Source organism: Chiloscyllium plagiosum, chromosome 37 (assembly GCF_004010195.1).
Source record: "Chiloscyllium plagiosum isolate BGI_BamShark_2017 chromosome 37, ASM401019v2, whole genome shotgun sequence".
Taxonomy (NCBI): domain Eukaryota; kingdom Metazoa; phylum Chordata; class Chondrichthyes; order Orectolobiformes; family Hemiscylliidae; genus Chiloscyllium; species Chiloscyllium plagiosum.
Genome location: NC_057746.1, coordinates 28737910 through 28754554, shown reverse-complemented (window position 1 = coordinate 28754554; position 16645 = coordinate 28737910). Strand labels below are relative to the sequence as shown.

At 42.4% G+C, this 16645-nt stretch overlaps 1 protein-coding gene across 1 annotated transcript in view; it reads right to left on the bottom strand.

Moving 5' to 3' along the window:
- atf6b (activating transcription factor 6 beta) overlaps nucleotides 1-16645 on the bottom strand; it is an 89072-nt gene that overhangs the window by 31751 nt on the left and 40676 nt on the right. The window contains exons 7-10 of the mRNA XM_043678193.1: nucleotides 14799-15004; nucleotides 13250-13435; nucleotides 8269-8360; nucleotides 2772-2918 (exon numbers count right to left, since the gene is read on the bottom strand). Coding sequence (XP_043534128.1) covers nucleotides 2772-2918; nucleotides 8269-8360; nucleotides 13250-13435; nucleotides 14799-15004 — 631 coding nt within the window. The remainder of the gene's footprint in view (nucleotides 1-2771; nucleotides 2919-8268; nucleotides 8361-13249; nucleotides 13436-14798; nucleotides 15005-16645) is intronic.

Here is a 16645-nt window from a genome sequence, read left to right as displayed (position 1 = left end):
GCGCCCTAATTTTGCTCACTAACCTCCTATGTGGGACTTTATCAAAGGCTTTCTGAAAGTCCAGGTACACTACATCCACTGGATCTCCCTTGTCCATCTTCAGAGTTACATCCTCAAACAATTCCAGAAGATTAGTCAAGCATGATTTCCCCTTCATAAATCCATGCTGACTCTGACCTATCCTGTTACTGCTATCCATGTTCACTGCATGTTCGCTGAGGATTACACAAGATCATTCAAGACTGTTCAGATAATGAAGTGACCCTTGCCGGACAATGTACAGGCTGATAAATGATAAGTACATTAGCTGCATTCGGGCCAAACAATAACTATCTTCAATAAGATAGTTAGATTCTATCTCCCATGACATTCAATAGCATTACCAGTGCTGAACCCTCCACTATCAATGTCCAGAAATGTAACTAGAATAAACATGTGAACATTCTTATTGCAGTTGGCTGGACAGCTGCTTTGCAATGCAGAATGATGGTAAAATTGTGGGTTCAGTTCTCACACAAGCTGAGGTTACCATGAAATAACCTCCTTTTCACCTTTCCACTCTCCTGTGATGTGGTAACCCTAAGGCTAAAATCACCACCAGTCATCTCTCTGCAATAAGGGTGCAATCCATGATCCAATAGGACTATGGTGGCTTTACCTTTACCATTAGAGCAGGTCATAGATTGGAAATTCCTTGGCAGACAGCTCACCTCCAACTCCTTATCTCCAGGGGATAAGGCTGGAGTGCACTGGAAAATGCTCTTGTACCACGAGTCTGGCTCCAACAAACAAAAAGCTTGACACAATCCAGGAGAAACCATGCAACTTGATCAGCGCCCCATTCACTACCAACATTCACTCCCTCCACCAATGATGCACAGTGGCTGTGTGTGTGTCAACTACAAGATGCAGTACAAACCATCAAGGCTCCCTCAACAGTATCCATGACCTCTACCAATTAGAAGGACTGGGCAAGAGACACATGGGCATATCACCTCCTGCAGCTTCCTCTTCATGTCTCACACCACCCTCATGGAGTCAACATCTTGGAATTTCCTCCTCCATAGCACTGTGGATGAATGTACACCACATGGATGGCAGCTGTTCAAGATGCTGATCACCACTACCTTAATCTGGAATGCATTGACCTAAAGGGCGGTGCAAGCAATGGCAACTTTCAAACTGGAGCTGGATAAATGCTTGAAGGGATGAAAAAAAAAAGGGTGAGTGGGGAGAAAAAAACTGGATAGTCCTTTCAAAATGCAGTTAATGTACAAATGTTTGAATAGCCTCCTGTTGCTCTGCATGACTCAGTGTTGAAAACATCCCCGAATTCTCAAACAAAACAGCATGTAGAATAAAGAGACATGAACTATCCCCTCCATTAGTAGTTGAACATTAAGGAGAAACTTGTAACTGAAACAGAAAATGCTGGAAACATGGAAACACAATAAATGAATCAGCTGTAAAATGAAAATTACTTTTGCTCTGGAACCTAAATGCTAACGTCCCACGCATGGCATCTGGCGGAATTTAAATCAATTAATCAAGATTTTCCAAAACAAAGCTAGTCTCGGTAATGGTGACCGTGAAATTATCATCCATTGTTGTAAAAAACTTACCTTGTTCATTCATCTCCTCCAGGGACGGAAATCTGCCCTCCCTCCTAGTCTGATTTATAGACTCCAGAGCCACAGCAATGTGGTTGACTATTGACTAACCTCTGAATTGGACTAGCAAGCCATTCAGTTCAAGGGAAATTAGGGATCGAAAACAAATGCTGGCCATGTCAACAATTCACAAGTAGCCCAGTTCAGATGAAACAAAGAGCTTGCATTTATAAAATTACACAAATATAGGAAAAGTTTGCTTTCTAAAACAAAATATAAATTTTATAATATAGCAACATAAGGAGTTATTGGGACAGACAATCAAAGCTTAGTGAAAGATTTAAGTTTTAAGCAAAGCCTTAAAGGAGGAGAGAAGGGCTTAGTAAGAGAATTCCAAAGTTTGAAGTCTTGAAGCTGAGGTCACAGCCACCAAGAGTAGAGTGATTTAAAGTAGGGATGCTAAAGAGATTGGAATTGGAGGAGTGCTGAGTTATCTAAGACTTATGGGGTTGGAGAAGAGTGCAGAGAAATGGAGGTTTGAGGCCTTGGAGGGAATTAAAAACAAGGATGGGAATTTTGATGTCAAGGCATTACTTGATTAGTAGCCAATGTCAGTGGCTGAGGCAGGATCAACAGGAAAATAGGGACATGAAGCAAGCTAGGACGTGGGCATCATAATCCTGGCTAATTTTACAGATGAAAATCCAACAAGGAGTGTTAGAATTTTCAGAGGTAATGAAGGCATGGAGGGGGGGGTTCAGCAGTAGATGAATGGAGACAGGGCAATTTTGTGAAATTGTTTGAAGGTGGTCTTGGAAATGGCAATGATGTGAGGTAGGAATCTGTTCTTGGGTAACACATCTGAAAATCAATAATCTGCCTTTTCTTGCATCTACTGTTAATTACAGTCTGGAGATTTTTATTCCAAATTAAACCTTTTCATTGGCAATTTAAATAAGTCACTCCTCTAAATAGCTAAACATGATGGTGAGCAGACTTGTACACCTTTGCAAGGTCAAGATGTACAAGGCACCAGATTGCAATACTACCTCCAAAGCACAAACCAAGTTTGGGTTATTCTGGGACATTGTTTAATTTGAGGCAGCATTTTTGTAAGCAGAGAGAAAATCTCTCCTTTATTTTCTTGAAGCGCATTGTTACCTGAATTTTTCCCTCTGAGCGTAATCTTTTGTCGCTTCCTCTGTCTCGCTCTCTGTACCTGGCTCCTCTTTGAAAGCCAGCAGGTGCCTCTTGATGTACATGCTGTCATCTGTCTTCTGGAAGAGATCTGGCTTCTTCTCGGTTATACTGGCATGAGAAGAGGAAGGGGGAAAAAGGGATAGACAGGAGTGGAAAACAGCTATCAGAAATCTGAACTGTGGAAGACTGAATGTTGTCTCTTATCTAAGACCTTGCTTCAACAGCTCCATGAAGCGTCAGTACAAAATCCAGACCAATGCTCCCATAACACTGCTGAGTCAGTGCTACAGTCGGGATTATGGTTATTCAGGAGAGATACTAAACAGAGGTGGCTTTCCCTGAATAGACTTAAAAGATTCTACAGTCACTAGTATGAAGAACAAGGCCGATTTAAACCCAATTGGACAATATTTATTGTTCAATCAATAGCACTTGGGTCAGTGAAGGTGCAAGAGAGGAAAGCAAGAGATCACTATTACACTGCTGTCTGAGGGAGCTTCATGTGAAGAAATTGGCTGCTGTGTTAATTAGCAAGTGCCTACAATTCATAAATAGCTAACTTTCTGTGAATCCTTTGCCTTGTAGAAGGCACTTTATGGATGGAGCTGTTCCATTTTTGCAGCATTCTGTGCAGGCCTGGTTAAACATGAGGATTTGCTTGTAAAGACTGTTAAACTCATTAACCAGGAAACACCACCCATGAACTGCACCTGCATGATTACTGGTTTAAAGCTGACTGAGTGTGACAGGGGAATAAGCTCGATCTCAGTAACATCAACATCTCTACAGCCTTTTATTGTTTAATGATAACACCGTGCAGACTCTATAAAATTAGAGGGTGGAATGCTCAGCAAGTGGGCCTTTTATTCTGAATACAAAAATTAGTCAGTAAACCAGAGGCCTGCAATTATAAAGCAAAGTTCCATTTCATCCAAAAACCACAAATATCACTAAGCAAAGATCGGATCTAGCTCGTAGACAGGTGATCAGTAAACACACGCAATGCAGCAATTTGACAGCACCAGCCACCTGACCATTTTCACTGAGAAGGAAGCGGATTAACACCCAATTCGAAGTGATGAGCAATAAGGGCTCACTTCTACCCTGACTTCCAGCTTGTCTGTTTTAATTGGATCAGGAGAAGTAGCGCTGTATTTCACAGATCAAAAAAGCCTCTCCTGCCTGTACTCCCTTTTCAGAACAGCTTTGTAAAATCAAAACAATAAAGTTAAGGACCTGAAACCTTTAACTCTCCATGAGACTCCTGATCTGCTCAGCACTTCCAAATTTTGGTTTAAAAAATCTTCACTTTGAAATGGGTCAGTATTTTGCTGTCTTCATCCATTAGATATCCTACAGTGTTGAATGGGTGTGGTTCCATGGGTAGTACTCATATCTGAGTGAGTGAGAAAAAGAGAAAGAGAGAGAGAGAGAGAGAGAGAGAGAGAGAGAGAAAGAAAGAAAGGGAAAGAAAGCAGGAAAGAAAGGGGAAGTGGAGGGGGGGGAGAGAGAGAGAGAGACAGAGAGAAAAGAGATCAGTGCCACCGTTGTGAAGCCTTTACCTTTTGCTCGGAGGCATCTTTACCACCTGCTCCAGTTGGTCTTCTGCCAATTTCTCCAAGTATAAAATCTATCACCTTTGCAGCCTTCCTTAGTTTTGGAGAATTTAGTCAACTTGAAATGTTAGTGCTTACTCTTTCCACAGCTGCTGTCAGACCTCACACTTTGTTTTTATTTCAGACATCTAGAAAGCACAGTACTTTGCTTTAGTTTGACAAATTTGATTTGTTGTTTGTTTACATGATGTTAGTTGAGGGATTAATGCTGTTGAGGACAGTGGCGAAAATTTCTCTGCTCTCTTTCACAATAGTTTCTTTCACACTCTGTTGAGGGGGCAGAGGGCCTCTGTTTGATGCTTCACGCACAAGATGGCTGCTGTGTTTCCCACATTACCACAGTGACTATTCTTCAAAAGTACTTAATCAGCCAGAAAGTCAGCAGAAAGTTGACTGGTGCAGTACACTTGAGTCCATTTTAAAAAAAAGGAGTGTAGGAAAGATAGTTCCTTGAGCAACGCAATATTCCCCCAGCTCTGTAAAGTCTGTCAAAACATTGTGGTCAAATATTAAGGGCGACTTCCAGCTTTCTGACACATAGTGTGACACCCACTGATGCACACTAAACCCAAATGAGAATTTGTGGGAAAGGTGTGACACAGTTTACAGTCGGTTTGCAGCTGCTCAAGCTCCTGCTTTCATTACAGCCACAGGGCAAGTGATTACAAATTCATTTCATTTTTAAATTCTTTCTTGTTGCATTGCAAGAATGGCCAAAACGGAACAGCCTAAAACAACAATCCAAGACATGCAGAAATGCAACGAAAACATCAAAGCTACTCGCTTCACTGGTTAAAAAGTAACATTTTTGGAAAGTATAGTAATAATTTGAAACATGACATGTAGTGATTAGAATGAAGAGAATGCTGTCCATCAATGGAGGTTTCACGCAATCCATGCTGAACTTTGTTGAAGACGCTCAGAAATATTTGTCAACAGCTTCATTATTGCTGTAACAAGCTGTAATTACCTCACCTTTATAGTGGTACAAGGCTTCAAGGCACTTCACAGGAGAAAACTCAAAAAACAATCTGACATTATGCCACATAGAGAGATATTAGGGCAAATCTGAAAGCAGAAATTTTTTTCTAAGTTGCAGCCATCCCAAAAGAGAGAGCAGTAAACATCCTGAGAGATGGAGGAAGGGAATTTCAGAGCTTACAGCTGGGGTAGCTGAAGATACAGCCACCACTGTTGAGGGGTGAATAAAACTGGTGCTTTGCAAGATTGATACAGTCAAATTGGAGGATTGCATTGAAGTTGGAGGGTTACAGGACTGTGAGATTAGCAATGAGGCACAGCGTAACATCATGTAGGGATTCGTATGTGTAGGAGTCATGCAACGAACAAAATCTTGGAAGGCAAACAAGATGGTAATTTTTAATTACTTCACCAGCACTCCTGCGGTGCATTTTTCAATATACATATTCACAGGGAATAATTTCTCTCCCAGTGAAACAGTGCCTTAACCCTTTGTGTCCCTGAATGACTGCTGTTGGCTGAACATCTATAATCACATGGTGGCTAATCTCCATAGAGCCACCTGACAGGACTTAAACCAGGAAAGCAAATCTCGAGCCGAGTTGCATGGGATGGAAAAGGACAGCTGGACAATCAACAGATGATACTTCAAAGTCAAGTTTAGCCTTTCAGGCTAAGAGACTGAATTAGTTTGCACTTTGGTACTTTTAGAAATAGTGCAGGGGTGGCTGCTTCCCTGAAGTTGTAAGCAGCACAGGCAGAGTTTGCAGGCTGTAGTGCCAGAAATAATATGCTTGGTGTTTTACTGGTGGGTTAGCGTGAGATTGAATAGCCTTGACTTTAGTTGGTTCCCTTTGGACAGCCAAAGTAGTTTTGAAGTTCTGAACCAGAGATACCCAGAGATGGACCAATATGTCACAGCTGGCCCTCCAGTCAGTTGGTAGCATTTTCACTTCTGATTCATCAGGTCATGGGTTTTAAATTCACTCCAGGTGCAGGAGCACAAAATCGAGCCAGACGTTCCCAGTGCTGGTCTATGCAGCCAATTGTACATATTGCAAAAAATGACTCCACTTCATGGGGAAAGCTCTCACTGGCTATAGAACACTTTGAAAGGTGCCAAGAAACCACCATCACTATTCTGGGAGCTGTTTACTTTCAACAAGAGCCTCAAACTAGTAGGACATGAAGGGGATGTGTTTCAACTCAGAAACTATGCATTGTATCATGCTGCCTCTTTGACACAAACCACAGACTGCACTAGGCCTGAACTGACAATTACGCAAAAGCCTTTTGGAAAATTGGATGAAAAAACAAAAATTGGCAGCAGTTGCCAGAAAGAAGATTACAAAAGGATTTATCTGAAAGAGATGGCTCTCTTCAGCACTTGACTGAAGTGCACATTGATCTTCACCCATTTAACTGGCACTGTACCTAATCCCCATATCACAAATCACTTCACGACTCTTGAATTCAATCCCTCTGCTAATGAACGCTGATACACCATAGGCCTTCTTACAAGCTCTATCCACCTGAGTGGCAACTTTCAAAGATCTATGAACATAGACCCCAAGATCCCTCTGCTCCTCCACCTTACTAAGAACCCTACCGTTAACCCTGTATTGCGCATTCTTATTTGACCTTCCAAAATGGACAACCTCACACTTGGCTGGGTTGAACTCCATCTGCCACTCCTCAGCCCAGCTCTGCATCATATCTAAGTCCCTTTGCAGCTGACAACAGCCCTCCTCACTATTCACAACTCCACCAATCTTCGTATCATCTGCAAATTTACTGACTCACCCTTCGACTCCCTCTTCCAAGTCATTAATAAAAATTACAAACAGCAGAGGACCCAGAACTGATCCCTGCAGAACTCCACTTGTAACTGGGCTCCAGGCTGAATATTTACCATCTACTACCACTCTCTGACGTCGACCGGATAGCCAGTTTTCTATCCAACTGGCCAAATTTCCCTCTATCCCATGTACCTGACTTTCCGCATAAGCCTACCATGGGGAACCTTATCAAATGCCTTACTAAAATCCATGTATAGCTCTTGGATTCTAACCCAACAATAATGAAGGAGAGGCAATATGGTTCCAAGTGAAGAAGGTACATGGCTTCAAGGACAATTTACAGGTACAGGCACATCTGCTGTCCTGGCCTTCCCAGGTGAAAGAGGCTGAAGGTTTGGCAGCCACTGTTAAAGGAGCCTTGCCACAGGTCCGCATTGTGTGGATGGTACATTGCTGCTACTCTGCATGATTGGTGAGGGAGGCAAGGAACATTAAACATAGTGGAGAGGGTGTGGATCAAACTTTGATCTGCAGGACTGTAAATGCGCAGAGCTTACAGAGTTATAAAGGGAACAAAGGCATGACAGGATTTGAAAAGGAGGATGAGATTTTTAGAATGGAAGAAATGCCCCATCCCCAACTATTAAAATCAGAAATCAATCCAAGGGAAATGTAAGCTTGAGAAAGGTGGCACCATAACGAGAACACCTCTATTTCTCTTTCCAATGAGGAGACACAGAAACATAGAAAACAGTCGCAGAAGTAGGCTATTCGGCCCTTTGAGACTGCTTTGCCCTTCAATACAATCATGGCTGATCATCTAATTCAGTATCCTGTTCCTGCTTTTCCCCCATACCCTTGGATTCTTTTAGTCTGAGCACTATACCCAACTCATCTTGAAAAAGTCCCACAAACTCCAGTGAATATAGTCCTAACTGATCCAGTCTCTCTTCACATATCAGTTCTGCCATCCTAAGACTTAGTCTGGCAAATCGTTGTTATTCTCCCTTCATAGCTGGAAAATCCTTCCTGAGATAAGACCACCAAAAAACTTTCTCTCACCTGGCAGGTCCAAAGGTGAATGTGACGAAGAGCAGAAAGACCATCACACACACTGCTTTACGATTGCCTGAGCCTAACTTCAATTCTGTGTTCTGAAAATTAAAAAGATGGGAATGCACATCAATTAAATGTTAAACAAATCTGCAACAGTCTCCACCCATGGACACAAGTCTAGCAAACTGATGGCTTGAGAGTTCTGCCATTTGAAAGAATGCCAATTATTTAGTTAGGTACTACACACTGTAGGCCGCTTAATTTCTCAAGCTCCAGTTATTCAATCTCACATCTAGAACCATTCCTGTGCCTAAATGTGGAGGGGATCAGGCACCACAAAAGTTCATTATGGGAATTCCAGCATTTCTTCCCATTCTCATTAGGTGAAAGACTCAGGAGCAACACTCACTTAACCTGTCAGTTCCATTAAATCTCATGGGATTCTCGCCCAATTATGGTAACCTCCCCAAAATATCTCTGGGTCACTGCGGCACAGGGACACCACTGAAGCTTTGCTAAGTTTGAACCTGCACTTGACTAAAAGTGGGAGAGCAAGCATATGCTTCAGAAACTAAAGTCAAATGCTACCTCAGCTTCAAAAAGCAAATAGGCCACTAAGTTCTCACGAATGTTCTACGTTAAATAAAACTAATTATTTTGTTCGCAATCATTGAAGTGATGATTTACAGATGTCCGACACAGGATGGGACATCAGGAGGTCCTCAGGTTCAAAGGCAAGTGACACACTGATGCTGCAAAGTGCTCAAATGCAGGGACAACAGCAGTTTCACAGAACTGCCAGGGGTAATCAGCCTCCTCCAGTCTTTCATTGCCCAACTACATCAAGATACTTTTCTTTGATGGAAATGAAGGGTAAGCCAAAACATAGAAAAAAGGAGTAGGAGGCTATTTGGCTAAGAGACAGTTGCATGCTATTCATTGGTTATTTCTGATTATAGATTAACTTCTGATTCACTAGGTGTCCAACTGAACAACACAGGGCTTCAGCATCAGGCAGATGGCAGCACTTCAAGAAGGTTCAAGGACACTGTGATATGGGCAACAAATGCTGGCAGCCCGTGACACTCATCCCACAAATAACAAAATATTCAAAGAAATATTGTTCAGCTAGAATACATTCTTCAACTGATAAAAGTAGAGGGGTTGTGGAGCAGTTAAGATGACTCTCGCTCCCTATCTTGTGTCTTTTATAAAATGGAGTGGCCTTGAAGACTTCTCTCAAGGCATCACTCAACATTTGCTTCATTTTTGGAGCAAACAGCCCCGACTGTTTAGTCTGGTTTGTTGTGGGATTAAAGGCGCAAATGCTGATCCCTGCCAGGTTATGCTTATTTTATTGGAGATGCCAGTCATCACTCCTATCTGGGATGCTTACTTTTTGGTCTCCTCTGTACTTTTGTCACTAACAAGCAGCACCCCGCTTCTGAGACTGGAGGGAAGTCTTTCTCACCAACACTGCACACTCCAAATGCAGCCATCAGAGTTTGGTGATTACTGAGCAGAGCGCTCACTGACAATCCAGTCATTTTATAAACATAATCAGGATTGCATTCTTACTTCAGATTTATTACATTGAATTCAAATACTCTGGCTGCCACAATAAGGTTTTTCTCTGATGTGACTGGATCAGTCCCATCCACGATGATTAATCCAGTTACAGGTCCCATTATGGAACCATGCCCAAGTTGGAGTGGAATGCATTTACACTCCAACACATACTTTTACTGTCTCAGATTCTGTCCCATCTTAAAGGGTAACTTTGGAATTCCCATGAAACCAGTGTGGTTGGACACTCAAAAGGGAGATGAGGTGAGATTTGTTTTGCACATTTAAGACAGAGATTGATGGAAAGAAATTCTCACTAAGGTCAGTGAATGTTTGGAACTCTTTCTTTTTGAAAGATGGTGGAAGCGGCAGTGTGTTTAATATCTATAAGCTGGACATAGGTACATTCTTGAAAAGCTGTAATGAATGACTAGAGTTTGGGCGGGAAGGTGGAACTATTACATCAGACTTTTATTACATGGCAGAGCAGACTGGAGGCCCAGTGACCTACTCCTGGTCCTAGTTCAGAAATCTGATGCATGTATGTTTAAATAAATCAAGTGACCTAATAGAATATTTTGGTGAAGCAAAGAGAATATAAATTGCAAAGTAATAAGCAACACACAGCTTGCATGTTTAAAGGGGAGGAAAGACCAGGGTGGTTCAGAGTTCCACACAGAGATCCTGGGGAGGAGCTGGAATAAGTGCACAATTACTGCAGACAAATCTGGAACAACATCACCCCCTCCTGGCTGACAGAAGAACTACATCTGCATTTGAGATGATTGCTAAGCAAAAGTAAGAAGATTAGAGTTGAGAGTGGCGCTGGAAAAACACAGGTCAGGCAGCATCCGAGGAGCAGGAAAATCGATGTTTTCCTGCAAAAGCCCTTCATCAGGAATCAGGATGACTGCTGCTGTTCCTGAACTGGTAAACAGAGTTATGGAGCTGTAAAACTTGGAAACAGACCTTTCAGTCCAACCCGTCCATGCCAACCAGATATTCTAACCAAATCTAGTCCCATTTGACAGCATTTGGCCCATATCCCTCGAAACCCTTCCTATTCATGTACTCATCCAGATACCCTTTCAATGTTGTAATTGTATCTGCCTCCACCACCTCCTCTGGCAGCTCATTACATTCATGCAGCACCCTCTGCTGAACAAGGTGCCCGTTCGGTCCCTAGTAAATCTTGCCCCTCCTATGACCAGGCAGAAAGCAAACTTCACAGACTCTCTTTACAGGACCAGAGTAGCTGTACATTATACAGTCTGAAGACTAGTTTTTGCAAAATCACTTTTCCAACAAGCTAGGCTGCTGTCTAAACCATGAGGTGCTATTATTTTGGAGCAATTCTGGCCCAGATGTACAATAGTAGTTTTGTACACTGATCAAACATACACAAAAACTCAGGATATAAAGAGATCTAATGGACTGGTTACAGTACTGAGGGATTACAGTAACGTGAATAAATTGAATACAAAGTTTAGGAGGAGTGAGCCCTTTGAATCTTCTAATTAGCTCCATCATTTCATAATAACTGGACATAGTGGACGTCGAGAAGATGTTTTCACTAGGAGGGTCTAGAACCCAAGGACAGTCTCAGAGTGAAGGCACAACTCTTTAGAACTAATATGAGGAGGAATTTCTTCAGCCAGAGGGTGCTAATCAATGGAACTCAGCCTTCTCCACTGCAATAAGTCATTGAGTGAATTTCAGAGAGCGATAGATCAGTTCTTGGTTAGTAAGGAGATCAAGAATTACAGAATGGGGTCGACAAACATCTTAGCCATGACTGAATGGCACAGCAGATTCAGTGGGTGAATGGCATAAATCTGCTGCTAGATCTTATTAGCTAATATCATGGTCTTGACTCACAATCCTGGACTCCCACTGCCAATCAATAATCTATCTAGCCCAACCTTGAATAAATTCAGTGACCTAGTCTTGATTGTTTTCTACGAAAGAGAATTCCACAAATTCCACTCTTCTCATCTTCATCAAAAAGCAAAACTTCTTACACTGAAACTGTGCCCCATGGTTCTGGTTTCCAGCACAGGAGGAAAAATCCTGTCAGTACTTACTCCATCCAGTCCCCTCAGGATCGTATATATTTCACAAAGAACCTGTGGCTTTTGCTTTAAGAGCAGAGAAGGTAAATGGGAGATTTGACAGATGTGCTCAAATTCATGAAGGTTTCAGACAAAATGAAAGTGACGAAATGGCTCAAGGGTCAATCAGATAGTACAGCTTTAAAATGAATACAAAATAACTGGTAGTCACAGAAGGGACTGTATGTTTTGGACAAGGTGTTAGGATTTGGAATGTATAGGAAGTGCATAACGATTCATTCACAATTTCCAAAACACAGTTGGATAAATAGGACTGTAAGTGATACAAACAGGAAAAGTCCATTCGGCCCCATGAACCTGCTCAGCTATTCAATAGGAACATGGTTGATCTGATATTCCCCATGTCCACATTCCTGCCGTTCTCCTATAACCTTTGATTCCCCTATTGGTCAAGAACCTTTGCATCTCAACCTTTAATAAACACAAAGGCTTTCTCCCACAAAGGCTGCAGCAAACAGCTCCAAAGACTCTCCACCTTCTGAGCGGAGAAACCCCTCCTCACTTCAGTCCTAAACTGGCACCCCTTTATCCTGAGACTATACCCTCTGGTCCTTGACAGTCTTGTGAGGGGAAACATCTTCTCAGCATTCACCCTGCCAAGTCCCTTAACAGTCACTGAAATACGTGAAGAAATAACAGGAGTATGGTGCAGGACAGTGGGACTAACTGGATTGCTGAGTCTGTACCAGCTTTCTCAAAGGCTGAAAATTTTCTGTGCCGCACTGTTCTACAATGAGGAGTTGCAAACTCTAGAACTTAACCATGGAGTCAGTAATCTGCCTTCCACCATTTTCTTGCATTCAAAATGCTTTCCCAACTAGACAAACCTAACCTTTTTAAAGAAAAGCATGGGTGCAGTCCAACCAATTCTGAAGCTTGGCTAATTCAGAGTGACCTGCTCAATTAGGTCCAACATCCTGATACAACAACAGCCATGCTGCATCTACAAGGCAAAAACAAAAATGGTCAAATAACAAAAAAAACCTATCTATATTGCAAGACCTACCACATCCCAGAAGGGAAGCAGGTTTTTTAGATCTCACCTATGTGGTACGCAGTAATACTACAAAACAAGTAAAAAGGATGATTGAGCAGTTCTCAGGCTTTATAAACCAATGTTGCTTGACAGAAGCAGTGATCCAGGAGCTTGGAGAGAGCTGGTTACTCCTTAATTATTACCATGGGAGACCCCCCCATATACCGTCTCTGGATGGACAGGTGCAGAAATGTACACACAGTGATACATATTGTGTACACACACACGCAAACATAACTGTCAAGCTTCTCACCTCGGACATGATGCTGTCTAGTTTCTTTTTCAGCAGCGAGTTCTCCCTTTTCAGCTTCTCATTCTCACTGAGTGCCTCGCGCAATTTGCTCTCCAGACCCTGGAGATATTCTTTCTTCTTTTTACGGGACTGGCAGGCCGACTCCCGATTCTTGATCATTCGCTGCTGCCGCTTTAGCAGTTTGATCTAAGCGAGGCGGAGTTATAAACAGAATTACATTGAAGTTTTTACCGGTATTAAAGTACCACGTGAACGTTTTCCCACCCAACTTGAGCTAGCCAATTAGCATGTCTTTCTTTGTCTTTCTCTGTCTTTCTTTCTCCCTCCCTTACTCTCTCAACATCTCCATACTATTCATCTCAACCTTGCTAGATCAAGACTGAGAACGCTGGAATCCCACCTCAGACCTTTCAGCCTGCTCTCTCTCTCCATTTAAAACTCAAGCTAAAACCATTTGATCACCTGACCTTTGGCTTAACACTTCAAACCAAAATCTGCTTGTGGACAGTGGGCATCACTGGCAAGGCCAGCATTTGCTGCCCATCCTAATAACCCTGAAAGTGGTGAAGCTAGTTCATCTCATGGAGATGCATCCACAGTGCTATTCAGGGACAGACTTCCAAGATTTTGACCCAGAAAGGAACCGCCATATAGTTCCAAGTTAGGGCAGTATGAGGTTTGAATGGGGACATGGCACTCCCATACATCTGCTGCCCTTGCCTTTCTAGGTGATAGAAATTACAGGATGGTAGGGGCTTTAAGGTGACTTGGTGATCTTCTGCAGCACATCTTTGTAGTGACTACTACTACCATGAAATTCATGGACAACCAACTGACATTTATATAGTGCCCACCACTACATGATGGCATCCTCAAGTGCTTCACGGACAATGACCAACCCTTTTGAAGATTTAGTTTGGGAAATGCAGAAAACAAATTATAAACAGCAAGATCTCACAAACATACTGAATTAGGTGACCAAGTCATTGAATAGTAGCATCCCTATTGTGCAGAAAGAGGTCATTTGGCACATAGAGTTTGCACCGACTCTCTGAAGAGCATCTTTATCACCCTGTCCTAGTAAACGCCACATTTTTCCTGGCTAATCCACCTCACCTGCACATCCCTGGGGCAATTTAGCATGGCCAATTCACCTAACCTGTATATATTTGAACTGTGGGAGGAAATCCGAGGAAACCTATGCAGACACAGGAGAACTTGCAAATTCCACACAGACAGTTGCCCAAGGACAGAATTGAACTGAGGTACCTGGTGCTGTGAAGCAGCAGTGTGAACCACTCAGCCATCATGCCACTATTGTTTTAAAAACGATGCTGCTGCAGGATAAATATTGATCCAGGACATTAATGGAGTACACACGAACTTGAAAAAATCAAGTCCAGACTATTTATGCTATCCAAATTCAGCACCAGAATTTCTGGAAATGCATTCCTTCCTCTTTCAGATAATATTCGATCAAGTTTAAAGCGAAAAGATCTACTTTGAAAAGGAGTTAGGATATCCAATCTCCAGCAGCTACTGTACTCACGTCGATCTCTGAAGTGTTAGTTTCCGTCTGTGTTGGTGCGGGCACGATTGGTTTGTTGGCAGATTTGTTGATAGCGATCTTGTTGCAGATGCCACTGGCTGGCTTACAGTTGCTGGCGACCCCAGTCACTGCTGGTACTTTGATCAGTCCCTGGACAGGAATTCTCACCAGGTCTGACTGGGCCAGAACCACAGACTGCCTCGACACTTGTGCAAAAAAGACAACTTTTAACATCCTCCAAAAACACATTCCACTTACTGTCACTTTTAGTTCATTAAGCGAAAAGAGCCAGATGTACAAAGCGCACCATTAGTTTTTAATTATTACAGTGGATGGCACAGAGAGGAGGCAGCTATCCAACTTGCACTGGTTCTTTGAACAAGCAATCATATTGATTCTACCGTTTCAAGATTCTTTTTAATCCAAAATTTTGTTATAGTTACACTGTCTAACTGCTTTAATCACCTTTTCAGACAATGTTCCAGAGCATAGGAACATACAGCGTAATAAGGGTCTCATTGATAGTGACTACATCTGATATGTTTGCAAATCTGTCCATCTCTGGATATTCATACAAAATGTAGAGAGATTCTGAGAAGGTAATTCTCAGATAAATGCAAGGTGCTGCATTTTGGGAAAGCAAATCTTAACAGGACTTATGCACTTTATGATAAGGTCCTAGGGAGTGTTGCTGAACAAAGAGACCTTGGAGTGCAGGTTCATAGATCTTTGAAAGTGGAATCGCAGGTAGACAGGATAGTGAAGACGTTGTTTGGTATACTTTCCTTTATTGGTCAAGAGTATTTAGTACAGGAGTTGGGAGGTCATGTTGCGGCTGTACAGGACATTTGTTAGGCCCCTGTTGGAAGATTGCGTGCAATTTTGGTCTCCGTCCTATCGGAAAGATGCTGTGAAATTTGAAAGAATTCAGAAAAGATTTACAAGGATGTTACCAGGGTTGGAGGATTTGAGCTATAGGGAGAGGCTGAACAGGCTGCGGCTGTTTTCCCTAGAGCATCGGAGGCTGAATGGTGACCTTATAGAGGTTTACGAAATTATGAGGGGCATGGATAGGATAAATAGACAAAGTCTTTTCCCTGGAGTGGGGGGGATTCCAGAACTAGAGGGCATAGGTTTAGGGTGAGAGGGGAAAGATATATGAGAGAGACCTAAGGGGCAACTTTTTCACACAGAGGGTGGTACGTGTGTGGAATGAGCTGCCAGAGGAAGTGGTGGAGGCTGGTACAATTGCAACATTTAAAAGGCATTTGGATGGGTATATGAATAAGAAGGGGTGAGGGATATGGGCTAGATGCTGGCAGGTGGGATTAGATTGGGTTGGGATATCTGGTTGGCATGGACGGGTTGGACCGAAGGGTATGTTTCCATGCTGTACATCTCTATGACTCTAATTACTTCCCTTCACAGGATACAGCAGCATGTGATCATACACCCTCCACCCTCCTTCCCCACCCCCACCCCCTTTGCATCTTTATCCTGATAGGAAGACCAGCAGTTTTTTGTCAAGCAGATTAAAATGTTCACAGTACACATGGCGTTGACAACACTATATTTAGGTTGAAACAGGACTGTCTCAGAGAGCACATTACTGGAAAGCATGACCAAGGTATAACTGCATCTGTTCAAATGATCTTTTAAAGCTACATAGGAACAATTAATTACGGGGTCTTTACCAGCCCAGTTCATCTGCAATTAAATGAACCACAGTTAAAAAGCAGAGTCTTTGATCTTAAGCTCTGAGTATGAATTTTGTTTTAATTGAGATATGGTGCATGTTTCTGGACTCCAATTTGATTTGGAACATTGCTGAATCAGCCCATATGCAA